Here is a 14,583-nt window from a genome sequence, read left to right as displayed (position 1 = left end):
GTGCTTAGCGTGGTGGTGTAGTTGGTGCCGTGAAATGAAGTTAAGGTGTTGCGGTGGTTTGTAGCTGGTGTCGTGTGGTGGCGAATTGGAGGATGTGCTGTTTGTGTGGCTGAGCTGGGAGGTGGTGCGAAGTAGAGTTGCGTGGGTGGTAATTTGGGCGGTGTTCAGCGGCAAAGGGCTGGAATTGGTAATTGTTGCAGTTTGTATGGTGGCAGCAGCGGTGCGGCTGGAGATGCGGGGGAGAAAGGGAATTGGTTGCGTGGGGCTGTGATTGGGGATGGCAGGGAGGTGGTCAGGTGTTGGGTATGGTGGTTCAAGGGAGAGATTCGTGCACCGGCGCAAGGCTGGGTACGGTGAAAGTCAGCGCCGACCCGGTGGTGGTTCAAGGCTGAGAGCAGGCGGCGAGGGGCTGGGCTGCAAGGTGGCGGTTGTGGGGAGGGGAGATGGCTGACAGCTGGTGGTGGTTTTATTTTTTTTTTAATTATTTTTGTTAAAGTTTTTTAATTAATTAATTGATTAATTATTAAAGTAAATAGTTTAAGTAAGAGCCAATTCGAGGCTGCCACGTGTGACATTTAACTTTTCATGACTAACGGGGTTAAGAAAAAGGACATTTGGTGACATTTATATTAAACTCAGTGGTACATGGTGTATTATAAAGTTTTTGGTGGTATATGGTGAATTAAGCTTTAACTCAATGGTATTTGGTGAAAAATCCGTTATTATTATTATACAGATTTTGATATATGGTTGGCCTAGAGGTGATAAAAAAAGTCTAGTTGGGTCGGGCATTAACATCATATCTTGTGTCCAAACCCACAAAAAAGTGACGAGCTTGTCGAGTGTCGAGCCGGGTTCGGAATTTAAAATTAAAAATGTGTGTTAAAGCTTTTCCAAACCTGCCTTATTTTCGAACTGGGCCAATGTTGATCACCTTTAGGCTGGCCACACGGTGTGGTCGTAGTTACTCGGTTGGTCATGGGTCAATGGTTGCTCGGTCGGTCAAAGGTTACTCGGTCGGTTAAAGGTTACTCGGTCGTTCAAGAATTACTTGGTCATTGTGTTTGGTGTGTGTCCGAACACCCAAAAAAGCCTTGTTACTATTATATAGTGTTATGGTATGTGGTCATAGACTCATAGTGAGGATAAAGGGGAAAGAGAAGGGGTGGTTGACTCGGCGGTGGGATTGGGTTGCCGGGGTGGGGGGTTCTAAATGGCAAATCGGTTAGGGGAGGGGTGGTTAGCTAGTGCCTAGTTTTTTTTTAAAAAAAAAATTAAGTTAATTTTATTATTAATTGGTTAAGTGAGAGCTAAATAGTAAATAGAAAAGATTAGAGGTTAATGAAGTGAATTAAAGGTATTATGCGCCTCTTCAGATTTACTAAACTAAACTGTTTATGAGAGAAGTAAATTACAAAAGAGAACAGGTCCTAAAAAAATATTAACATTATATTTTCTTTTCCCAAAAAGCTTTTTAATTTTTTTTCTTCTCAAAATGGTTCTTTTCAATTTTTTTGTTTTTAAAAAAAATTCCTTTTTTTCAATTTTTTTGTTTTTAAAAAAAATTCCTTTTTTTTAACATTATATTTTCTTTTCCCAAAAAGCTTTTTAATTATATTTTTTTACAAATTACAATTCAGTTTAGTTCAGTTCAGCTCCTAATTTCCTTCTCTTATAAAATATTCATTTCAATTCAGTTCAATTCAGCTGAGTTCAGCCAATGAAAACGGTCCCTGAATGTACGCCCTCTCTCCTCAATCCTCATTTACTATTTTGACGGGCTCAACTGCTCAAGTCCCCCCCAAAGAGAAACTACATCTGAATTTCATCGGCGTTGCTCCGACTCCCGGCAGGCCTGCACGGTGGGTGGAGGCTGGCGGCAGAGCCATCATCCCACGCAGCCACGCTCTCACACTCTCGGTAATTCGGTTCTTTACTTCTTTCAATTTTTCACTTTTCATTCTAATTTGTTCAACGTTCCAGCTTTTTTTTTTAATGAATTATAATATTGTTTAGTTTTTACTTGTTAGAATGTTACACTAATTGAATATATATTTGGTTGATTCTTGATTTGTTGAATTAGTTTTAATTTTTTCAATTTTAATAGTTGAATTAGTTGTTGGATAACTTAGATTATTTGTGGATTTACTCCCTACTTTATTAGCTAACTGCTGAACAGATTGGTTGATTGGAATTGTTAAAATAAGTTAAATACTTTGTCTAATTGACTAATTTTATATGCAATTCTTGCCAAAATTTTGTACCAATTGTTTTGTGTAATTGATATTGGCTATTTGATTTAGACTAATTATGTATTTTGATTTTATATACAGTACTAAAATTGGAAGATGAAAAACAAAAGTTTATAATACTTTAAGAATACAAATCATGGGTTTTAATTCATGCCAAAATTATTGCGCTTGGAACCGCAACTACGGAAAGAGTTTTTTCCTCGATGACTATTGCGAAAAAAAATTGCGGAATAGCATTGGTGACCAATTTATGAATGATTGTTTAATTACATTTATTGAGATGGACTTGTTTTTGCAAGTTAGTGATGATGATGTAATTATTTGCATTCAAATTATGAAAACTTGTTGTCTGTATTTGTAAAATTTAATGCGAAAATCTTTCTCTCTTCATTATTTGTAATACGAATTATGTTTTTTTTTTTTTTTTTTTTTTTTTTTTTTTTTTTTTTTTTGTTGCTAAATTTTGTTTTATATTGAAATACTTTTTTTTTTTAATTGAGTTCGTACCCCCATTCCCCGCCCGAATCCTTGATCCGCCACTGGAGTGCAGTGAAGGTGCGTGGCTGATGGGATGTGTTTTGTTGGGCACCAAGGAGGGAGTGCAGGGGTTGTTGGGTTTGAGGGAGGTTCTTGGGAAGTGTTGGTGCTGGCCTGCTGGATGCATTGGATAGCAAGGGAGTGCAATGTGACTGTTGTGTAGATGTCAGAGAGGGCTGCTATTGTTGTGTTATGATTAGGCAAGGGAGATGGAGGTAAGGGTGCGGCTCTTGGTGTGTGGGCTGCTGTGGGTTGACTGGCAGGGAGGGTGGAGTGCAAGGGTTGTGAGGCGAGGGAGATAGAAGCAGGGGATGTAGTGTTTGCTGCTGCAGTTGTTAACTGGTCAGGGGAAGCGAGTGAAGCGAGTGTTGCTAGCAATACTTTTTTAGGTGTCATTTAGGAGGCTTGGTTCATTAGTAGTATTGATAAAATGACCTTGGCCATGGAGGTGGATAGTACTATACTACTATATGGGTTAACCGGTAAGATTCACAAGGTAACTGTGTGAGTGTACTAAGGAGATGGAAATTATGGAATACACTCTTTGTGTCGTGTTTTATGGTGTACCTATATACCATGCACACGGTATTTGTGGTGATATGTTGTACTTTACTTGAAATGACATTGATCTTTATCCTTAATGAAAATGAATTTATTTATTATCGACCGAGAATCAAGATTTCTCTCCAGTTATCTTTTTGATTGAATCTAGGACTTGTATTATTATCTTATTTCTGGTTTAAGTTTGACCAGTTAATTTCACTTTTCTGTCTTTTCTTTTTTTGCTCATGATTGTAGGCTTGTGGCTACCCAGACATACTGCAACAGCTTCTTTTCTCTTTGCTTGGGTTTTCTAGGTGTGTACTTTGATTCTTTTTGGTTTAAATTTTGATATTCTATTCGAATTTTATTTTTATTTTTTTTAATTGTAATTTCCATTTTGATTAGGATTATTGATTTGTGCTTCTTATTTATGATAATATTGAGGATTAGTGGCTCTAGCAAAGTATAGAATTTGTAAAATCTCTTGCTGTGACCTCAATTATAATAGTGAGTGAACTGGACTAATTTTCTATCATAATAGTTAGTTTATTTTTCTCTTGTTGTAAGTGGATTTAAGACCTTTGAGTATAAAATATGTCTTTGGCACATGAATATTTTTATATATTTATTGAGCATTCTAGAGTTACTTAAAACAGAATAAATGGCATTGTATATTTGTATTAGCTTGCTATATACTCCGTATTATTATTTTTGGTACATGATTATAGTTTAATATTTTGTTTGAGGTCATTCTTGGGCGTAATCTATTACTATCAAGTATCAACTAAATGTGTTTCATTCTTGGGTATTATTTTCATCTTGAAAACTTGTGCTAAACTGTAATCAAGTTGCTGCTATGCATGTGTTTTATGGGGGAAATATTTTGGTAACACAAGTGTTTTGCTGGTAGGCAAATGGATGCTTTGTGTTGTGCTTGTGTGTGTCTGTGCAGATGTGTATTTGTGGGTTTTTGCAAATGTATTTGTGTTTGAGCATGAACCAATTAAGCATGTCTCTGAAAAACTTGGTTTTGTCTAGTGGTGTGTGGTGCTGTTTGGGAAAGAATACCTGTGAGCGTGATTCAGAATATGCAATTTATGTTTACTGTAGATATTTGTAATTTAGAGAGATTAAGAGATCATAACAGAGTTAACCACCTAAAAATGTAAAGTCAGCAATGTCACGGCGTTGCAACTAATGCTAGATGGTGGGTGCATCAACTTTTTATAATTTCTTTTGATTCAAGATTGAAGATAACAATGATCAAATTTGTGTTTCAAAAACTGTACAATAAGTCAAATAAGACAAACTAACAGGAATGAAGGGAATGGTTTCCATCTTAAAGATCAGGTACATTATGCAATTTTGTGCTGCCACTATGAACAAGAATTACAAAAGCCAAAAAAAAAATAAAAAAAAAAATATGATAATAATTTTAAAAAATCGCATAAATTAAAAAAAGAACCTAGTGGCTTGCTTGGATAGCATTTTTTCATTTCGAATGTAAAGTGTGGATGAAAACATGAAATCTAATTTTTGGATAATCAAGAATATGTCATGAAATTGGCCCATGTAGTTTAAAAGCTCAAAAATAATAATGATTCAAAATGACAATCTATAAGCTACAAGTGTACTCCATAACTCGAAAGTCTCCAAGCTCTTTCTGTTCTTATTTATGTGCTGTTTTTCTTGAATCACATAACGTCTACGATGATACATTAACACAATTGCTCTTTCTTTCCCGCTTATCTCAACTCCAATTTCTCTCTTTCTCTCTCCTATCTCAAATCTAATCCCTCTTTTTCGGAGTTTCAACATTACAACCAAAGGCTTCACCATTCTTTGCTTGTGTAGAAATTAGCCAAGAAATTGACGTTGTCCCTCTACTTATCTAAGATTCTAAGGTAGCTATGTATATTAAATGCATTCGAAATATAATTCAAAATCTTTTTTTTTTTTTTTTGTTGTTGTTGAAGCTAGAGAGCTAAGGTTTGATTTCCCCAAATTTGATTGAATTTTATGTATCAGATTTCACTCACACTAATTAAGCTAAATGCATATCATTCGAAGGGGCAAAAGGTTGAGTATTAATTGATTAAGATTCGGATTACAAACTAAGAGGGATAAGTATAGCTTTAGGCTACTAATCTCACAAGAGTTCACTCAATTTTCTGGATGATCCTACTGTTAAAACATACTACAATATTTATACTCATGACTTCTAATGACTAAGGTTAACCCTAAAGTGAATACATGTGACTTCTTTACTAATTTAGAAAAACCATAAGCAGACATTGTTGAAGCTGGTTGCTTTCCTTCATCAATTCCTTCTTAATTGAAGTTGTCTTGTTGCATAGAAATGCCTCCTGCTGCTGCTCTTTGTTGTTGCCCCTTGTTGCTCCCTTTTTTGCACCTCGTGTACACCAATAAGGGTGGTTGACTTGGGCTATTGACCCAGTCCATAACATTGAAGGATAATGATTTGCTCATATGATTTTTGCCAAAATTTTGCTTCAGGATTTTCCTTAAAAATGAGAATTTTGATTATTTTTTGACTTTTTTTTGCTATTTATATTAGTACTCACTCTAAATTTGGCTGAACTATTCACTTGTGATTGATCCTTCATGATTTAACCTTCCAGGTTGGAACTGACTGTCGAACTGTATTCTGCTTTACTCATATACCTAAATCTGTATTTTTTTTTTATACTGGCAACTTTATATGAACTTTGCTGTAAAACAGATGGGCAATTGTATTTATTTAGGTTAAGAACTAGTGTTGGAGACTTCATTTGAAATATGAACTTCTGTGAAAGTTGTCAAATTAACAGGATCTAATTTGACATATCACTACTTTGAGTTTCTTATATTAAACAATTATGTGTATTACAAAACCATAATCAGTTAAAATCTCACTCAATAATAGTTATATGATCAGAAGTGAAATCTGTTGAAGAACATTGCCGGGAAAGTGGCATGTCCAAACAATGACTATCTTACTGGCTGTCAATTGTTCTTGGTGCAGTTGGTACACTATTAATCCCCTACAGAGGAGATGAGAATTGTTGGACTAACAGGTGGGATTGCATCTGGGAAGAGCACTGTTTCCAACCTCTTCAAAGCTCAAGGCATTCCCGTCGTAGATGCTGATGTGGTTGCTCGGGTATTTTTCTTCTTCTACCTCTCTTTCAACATTGGGGTTTTTATTGATTTTGATTTTGGATGACTGTGTTACTGACTTTTAATATGCATCGCCTATTTAGTCCTAATTGTTATCGTTAATATCAATTGTTGGATGTCTAATTTGATTTTTTTGGTGTTACTCTGGCTGAGTTGATTCAATGCTTTTATGTTTTACTTGGTGGAGAGGATGGTATAGAAAAGGGTTTGGAAATTATGTTGAGAATCGAATTAATCAAATTTTTCTTTGGATTTTGGTAATTTTCCATTGAGCAAGGGTTGGGATGACTCTTAAGAGTTGGTTAAAGTTAGGTACTAAATTAGGTACTAGTGATTTTACATGACTGCATCTTGATGGAGTTCTGTTTGCTTCTATCTTATATTTGGTGATGCTTCATTTTTTGTATCAGCAGGAATGTAATGAAACTGATTGTCATCAGTGTCACACTTAAAAGTCTTGAACGTCTTCTAATGGTTATAATTAAAATTTAGTTAAGAGTTATCCTTTTATAAGATATTAGGTAGCATGAATTCCCCTTATGTGACATTAAACTTCATGAAGTGGAATGTGCTGTGCTCATTTCCCTCATGTGACGTTTGGTAGCCTGAAGTGGAATGTGTTAGATTTTTCTTTGGTCCTTGCTAGAGATCCTTCCAGACCTCCTATAGTGTTCACTTACGCAAGAAGGAAGCATGGCAAGGGCGGTGATATTAATTAACCAAGCAGGGGCAGAGGAGTCATTAGCTATAATAATTCTGTTAGAGAAGTTTGTTTAGAGAGAGAAGAATCTTTAAGGGATTGTTTAGCTGGCTAAGCTTAGGGAGGGGAATCAGTCATTCAGTTGTAATAATCATGCTAAAAATATTGTTAAGCTTTGCTTAGTTTTGGAGAGCTCCTTTCTTCTCGAATTGAAAGGTGTATTGATTGAGTTCTGCTATTCATCAATACATACTATCCTTCTTCTACCTCTTAATCCTTCTGTGATTCTCTGTTTTACCTTGCAGGGAAGCTAATTCCTAGCACTAAGTTTGAGGATTTAATCATTTTCTGTGTACTTTTCCAAAGCAAAGGCTTCAATTAGTGAACTTGATTTAGATTTCTAGGTAGTGTAAAAGCCTTCCATTTATTGTATAAATTGGTTGGACAGACACCCACCTGAGAATGAAGAAGACTTTCCTTTGCTTCAGCGCAGACTATTTGACATTTCATTTCTTATGAACTGAACTAGAGTACTTTCTCATTCCATTTTATTTTTTTATTCTTCATATACATAATGCTTTTGGACTAAGGCTTTGTTGTTGTTGTATTCTTCATATACATAATTTTATGAATTTTCCCTTAATGAAAAACTATGGTTTCTCAGTAACTCTTTCTATAGCCTATAGAAGAATTTCTTCCCACTTTTTTCTTTTGCAAGTTTTTGGTTCTGACCTCAAAATTTGCTCGTGGTCAGAGATTGAGGGCTCTGTTGTGATAGCATACACACTCAAGAAAAATTTGACTTTATTATTAGGAAAATGTAGCAACAACCACTCTGTAATTGCTGGGTAAGATCACATATCTGCCATGAGTGCCATCCACCCTGTCAGGTGAGAACGGAGAGCCCTGATTGTGGTAATGGAGTAATGATAACAAGCATGATATTAATTGTCTTGAAACCAAATTTGTTGTTTGTACATTTTGAACAATTCGTACATCATTACAATTTATGCTAGTATTTATGATCCTGTTTCTGATTTCAGGATGCATTGAAGAAAGGCACAGGTGGATGGAAGAAGGTTGTGGAAGCATTTGGGGATGACATTCTACAACCTGATGGAGAAGTGGATAGACCTGCGCTGGGACGTATAGTATTCTCCAATCCTGATAAGCGTCAACTACTTAACCGGTAGAGTAAATCTTCCTGCAGAATCTGATAAAGTAGTTTTCCTTTGCAATTCTTTCATCATTGCATGTTAGCATGAGCAATATGGAAGTTGAGATTATGACATTTGCTGCCATACGCCCATACCTCACGTATTTAAAGCAATAGACATTCATTGGATGTCCATTTTCTATCCAACTGCCAGGTCTGACTTTTTATGGCTGGTGCAATCCCATGCTTTGAGGACTTATTTTCTAGTTAGGGGGCAAATCTAGGGGAGTTTAAAGTTTGAATTTATCAGTTTATGTTCAGAAAGAGTATTTTCTTTCGGCAACATGCTAACAGTCACGTGTATGATATGTTAATGTTGTGCGCATCATGCCACAGGCTTTTGGCACCTTTTATTTCCTCTGGCATCCTCCAAGAAATACTGAAGCTGTGGTTAAAGGGACACAAGGTGATTGTTCTTGACGTCCCACTGTTGTTTGAGGCCAAAATGGACAAATGGACTAAGCCTATCATCACTGTATGGGTTGATCGCGAAACACAGCTAAAGAGATTGGTTTCAAGAGATGGAATAAACGATGAGGAAGCTAATAACAAAATAAATGCTCAGATGTCCCTGGATTCCAAGAGGAGCAAAGCGGACATTGTGATTGATAATACTGGATCATTAGATGAGTTGAAAGTACAATTTCAGAATGTATTGCATGTAGTCACCCGGCCTTTAACATGGAGTGAATTCATGCTTTCTAGGCAAGGAGCTTTTTCCGCGTTTGCTTTTGTTGTTTTAGGTGTTCTTGTGGCTAAAAACTTATTCAAATGCGATGCATCATAGCCTTGCAGGTTACTGTAGGAATTTGAGAAGAGTTTCTGGTTGGTGTTGCAAGAAATTTCTATATATAATACGAATTCTTTTCTTTCTGCTTTTATCCTCTTGATGATGATAACTAAAGTCTCACTGAATAAATGTCAAATTTTAATTTCAACATTGATATTTCTTAATCGAATGGTAAATTGTATTAATTAACTGACCAGTGACCACCCTACCAACACGGCAACACCGCTCCCCTCGTTGTTGCCTTTGGGAAATCACCAACCTGTTGCCACCATGATCACTCTGCCCCAGCCTCAAACACAAGTCACCCCTGAATCCAACCATATCAAATCAACAACCAACTTCAAAGCCACTGGTGCACCTCTACCACAACCAACCTATACAAGCACTACCGAACCCTCAACATATAGTCACCAACAAGCCCCAACAGCCAGTAACCGACAGCAGTCCCTAATGGCTAGTAATCCACTTCCCCTAATACAGAATTAGACCCCAACAATCGAGAGACCTAGCCCATCTCCAGCCCCATGATGCGCATACTTCCTACATAGGCATTAATTTGCCTGTCAACCACCACCATATTGCATTTTCTACAAGTTTGTTAGGGTGGATTGGGTCTCTCAATTGTTTTAGTCGAAAATTGTGAGGTGTATTTAGTTGACGACATTCTAATTCATGGGTAATCTACTTCTTTAAGATTTAAACACTATAGAACTTGTTTGGTTGACAAGAACATATTCCTCTGTCAAAAAAAAAAGAAAAGGGGAAAAAAAAAATAGACAAGAAAATATTGCTAAAGATGTTTACTTTCACGTAAAATTTGAGATGTTAATTACGTAGTCACAGAGAAGTTATTGATTACCTAGTCCCACTTAGGTATGTAAACATTTTAAGTGGAAATTCCAAATTACTACTACGTATGATAGATGATGAATTAGATAATATCACTAAATTTCTAGGAAGTGAAAATACAATGGGAGTGTAACACTGTAACATCCCAAGTTCAACCAAAGGACCACTAAGATAGTGATGGCAAGGATGGGTGGAAGTTGGGGCTGTTAAAGGTGGCTACTAGAGGAGTAAGGTACTAAGGGGGATCGTCACAAACTAATTTGTTTTAATCAATTTAGGTTACTAATTCAACATGATACAAAGTTTTTTTGTCATTGATGAAATCTTAAATATTCAAGTCCATTAAACAAAATTCGCAAAACAAAGAATTATTTATTTTCAGATTAATATTGAAACTGATATTATTTTTATAATAGATGTAATATAACTTCTGATCAATTAATCTAAACCAAGTCTTAAAACTAAAGTATACAAGAAACAACATAATCCATCATGTATACGTACATAATACACTCACCCTTAATTTAAAATTTATGGCCCTCGTAATTCATACACGTACGCACACCCTTAATCTAAAATTTATGGCCCTCCTAATTCATACACCAGTTGACATCCTTGATCGTATCCTTTTATTACGAAGTTATCAAATTTAATAATATGTGTGGGTTCAAATGCAAGTACAAACAAAGATATTTGAGGAACAAACATCAGCCGCACCTCATACCAACAAGCGTTCTTAAAAAGCACCAACAAAATTAAAAGAAGAAAATGATTGAAAGATCAAGGACCAAATGATCAAAGCATCAAAGTTCATTTAGAATTAACTAGTTTTTTTGACTAACTTTTTTTGATAACTGATTTACCAAACTATTTCTGCGACAAAGAAAATGACTTTGCATGAAATTTCACCCGTGAATATGCAATAGCTTTGGTGTGCATGCATGCAATAGCTTAGCTTTTATGGTTATAAGATGAACACACGTGATTTCTTTCAACTACTAAATCATATACTTGACTTAGCTAACTTATGTATTCATTAACATACTTCCTAATTTCAGTATTAGATACTATTCATTGTATAAAGTTTGTAAACTAAATTTTATCCATGCATTTGATATTCATTCTCATCCATACCAAAAACTCTATTTTTTTTTTTCATTATTTCCCTTTCTTTAGCCTATTTTTGTAAAGATAATTTATGTGGAGTACGATCTAGAATGTACTAACATACCTAAGGCAAAGTTTATAATCATTTTATCTGCCATTTTCAATGCATGTACAGTGCACCTATAGCTTGTTTATAGCTCGTTCAAGCTAACAATTTAAAATTTACAAATTTGTACTCAATCTCTTAGGACTATTCGGATTTACTGAACTGAGCGGAACTGAACTGATTGGAGCTGAAGTGAACTGAACTGAAATGGATTGTTTATGAGAGAATGAAATTAGGAACTGAATTGATTGGATCTTAACTGAACTTAAGCTGAAAAGAACAAACCTAATCTTGCTTTACTTGTCTCATTTTACATTTTAACAAAAAAAAGAGGTACGTTGGTGAAGAGAGTATTGAAAAAAAAATGAGCTAATTTGATCAAATGAGAAGGTTGACTACATAAACCAACTACATAACTAGCTACTTTGCTCACATGAAACGGTCTCACGCAAAACCTTCTCCTTTGCTTGTTTAGTAAAAGAGTTTTTAATTTCAAGCAACAAGCTGAGTGAGTTGAAAATGCTAGTAAGAAATTAAAAATGGAGCTTTTTCGATTAACAAATTGACAAATTAAATTTTACCAAAAGGGCAATTTCGTCCTTAAGTTACTATAATTTACATTCCTACCTACTCATTGTCAATGTCCTTATTTTTCATTTCATGTGTTTAAGTACCACAACAAATACAAATTATCAATTGATAAAACCAGCTAATCAAATCGATTATTAGTGCTACCAACTATCAACAATTAGTTATTAGCTATACTAAACATGTATAATCTAAATGAAGCAAGTAAAGTGAGACGAGGAAGTATAGTACATTTGTAACTTATGGCATCAAATGTACAAAATGGAAATCAATCAATAGTCATGTAGTAAAGTATCAAAGGAGTACATAAACTATTTCATTCTATGAAAGCAAATGTTGTAATTATGTGCTCCTTTTATTTGCAAGTTTAACTACTTCATTTTGAACTCTAGCTTAAATCACATTAGTTTGTCTATATATATTACGCATTACGAGTAGCTACTTAGAAGTGTTGCTTCGCTAGGTGCTGCCTACTTTCATCAAAACAAATTAAAATGATTGGAATTACAAATTGCTAGGCTCACAATCAATAAAGCTCGATTATTTAAGCTTGTTTAATAAGATCAAGCTCAAAGGAGCCAAATTATTACTACTTTATATTATATGGAGTATATTTTTGAAGGAAATTACTACTTTATTTTTGTTATAAATGAATATTTTATAGTGATTGTAATATGACAATTATAATGTTTTATATTTATTGAATAACAAGTACGCTCATAAGATTAATCATTTCTTAACCTTAGAATAACTTTCCAAGTTAATTATAAGTCGGTAAGCATCTTTTTAGTCACTCAGTCAGTCAACTAGATCACCTCGTGTAGCTGTGTTCCAAGTATTTACACACATACATTTAAGGGGTTGTAAGTCTTTAAACTATAGATATTATGACAACTTGAAATTGCTTCAAACCATAACTTAAGGAAAACTCAAATCAAATATTTGGTGGAAATTAAACGATAAAGAAGTAACCAAATTCAACCATAAAATTTTTTATATTATTTTTTTAATTAATCCTTGGCATCATAATTATACATGATGATTGTGGCTAGAAATGATGCTTTTCAAATTAACCATAGACGAAGTGCAAGTAGCTTACGCAATAATGCCAACAGCTTCTTTTTCGATTAATTGCCGATGACATACATGCATGGCAAATTTCTAACCATGAAGAATATAAGGGGTTTTAAATTTCTTTTATTTTTATTTTATTTTGTAAACAATTGCTTAAGAAGCATGCTTTTTAAATTAAGGAAAATGCTATACATAGCCCTAAGGGCTACATATAAACATTTAATTTACTCTTGAAAATTGTTTAAATTTAGAAAATCACGACAAAAACACACTAATTACACCGATTTGCGCGTGTTTTTGTCATGAATTCCTAACTTTATACATTTTCCAAGAGTAAATTCAATGCTTATATATAGCCCTAAGGGCTATGTATAGCATTACCCTTAAATTAATAATCTATCTATATGTTTTTCTACAGTGGAGTCGTTAGTTTTTTAGTTGTTTAATGATTTGTTCTTGTTTATGTTCTCTCTTCTTCTTGTTTTTTTTTTTTTTGGTTTAATTTTGTGCGCGCGCGCATGTATCAGAGTTTTTTTTTTTTTTTTTTTTTTAAAAAAGAAAGAAAAAAGTAATCACCTTTTCCCCTATTCTCATTATATTGGTAAAGATTTGTTCGAAATCGCAACGGCTGTCAAATTTTCAAATACATTCAAGTGAATTAGATAAAAATTATCTTTACGGCTACAACAACATTGTTAGGTCGCCTCTCCGAAAAGATCGCATATTCTGGCAATATGTGTGTGTGTGCGCGTGCACGTATGTGTGTGTGTGTGTGTGTGTGTGCGAGAGATGTACCACAATGCAAGACCTATTCAACGATTGTAGCTATGATGAAGAAAATAATTTGATTCAATTTTATATATTTGTTAAGGTCTCGTTCACTTCACCTTATTATTGCTGAACTGAAATTATTTTTACTGAAACAAAATTATATTTGATGAACTTAAATTATTTTTACTAACTTAAATTAATTTTACTGAACTGAAATTATTTTTGCTAAACTGAAATTATTTTTGATAAACTGAAATTATTTTACTGATTTTCTATTATAATTCTTGTTTAAGATAACTGAATTTTACAAAACTAAAATTATTTTTACCAAACTTAAATTAATTTTATTGAACTGAACTTATTTTTACTGAACTGAAAATATTTTTACTTAATATTATTTTTTAAGCTAAAGTGAACAGGGCCTAATTTAGATTTTATTTGTAGATCTCATATAGCTTTTTATTAATGAATTAGTTTGTTTAAAAAAAATTAGAAAAAATTTATCTATCTATAATAATATTGAAATATTATACTTCATAATTTATACCCCAAACAAATTACAGCTCTTTACATTTTTATCATGATATTTAACCCCATTACATTCTTGTTTTTCTTTTTGATGATACTATAGCCCGGTTCACTACACCTTACAAAATAATATTTAGTAAAAATAATTTCAGTTCAGTAAAAATAAGTTCAGTTCATCAAAATTAATTTCAGTTTAGTAAAAATAATTTCAGTTTAGCAAAAATCAGTATACTTAAAGAATAAATATAATAGTAAATCAATAAAAATAATTTCAGTTTAGTAAAAATAATTAGTTCTGTAAAATTAATTTCAATTCAGTAAAAATAATTTAAGTTTAGCAAA

General features: G+C 33.8%; 1 protein-coding gene across 1 annotated transcript; it reads left to right on the top strand.

Moving 5' to 3' along the window:
• Positions 1-1,729: 1,729 nt before the first annotated feature.
• On the top strand, positions 1,730-9,332 carry LOC110715385 (dephospho-CoA kinase-like). The gene is made up of 5 exons (XM_021893960.1): positions 1,730-1,920; positions 3,588-3,646; positions 6,358-6,495; positions 8,256-8,401; positions 8,765-9,332. Exons 3-5 carry the CDS (start codon positions 6,388-6,390, stop codon positions 9,213-9,215), a joined length of 705 nt encoding a protein of 234 aa, XP_021749652.1. The 5' UTR covers positions 1,730-1,920; positions 3,588-3,646; positions 6,358-6,387; the 3' UTR covers positions 9,216-9,332.
• Positions 9,333-14,583: the final 5,251 nt, after the last annotated feature.

This window comes from Chenopodium quinoa, unplaced genomic scaffold (genome assembly GCF_001683475.1).
Source record: "Chenopodium quinoa cultivar QQ74 unplaced genomic scaffold, ASM168347v1, whole genome shotgun sequence".
Lineage (NCBI taxonomy): Eukaryota > Viridiplantae > Streptophyta > Magnoliopsida > Caryophyllales > Amaranthaceae > Chenopodium > Chenopodium quinoa.
The sequence above is the reverse complement of the archived record's forward strand: the minus strand, read 5'-3'. Positions and strand labels throughout refer to the sequence as shown.

Coding starts and splice junctions, on each gene's coding strand:
- LOC110715385 (XM_021893960.1), top strand. CDS start 6,388: ATGAGAATTGTTGGACTAACAGGTGGGATTGCATCTGGGAAGAGCACT. Junction 6,496..8,255: donor ATGCTGATGTGGTTGCTCGG/GTATTTTTCTTC, acceptor TTCTGATTTCAG/GATGCATTGAAGAAAGGCAC. Junction 8,402..8,764: donor AAGCGTCAACTACTTAACCG/GTAGAGTAAATC, acceptor ATCATGCCACAG/GCTTTTGGCACCTTTTATTT.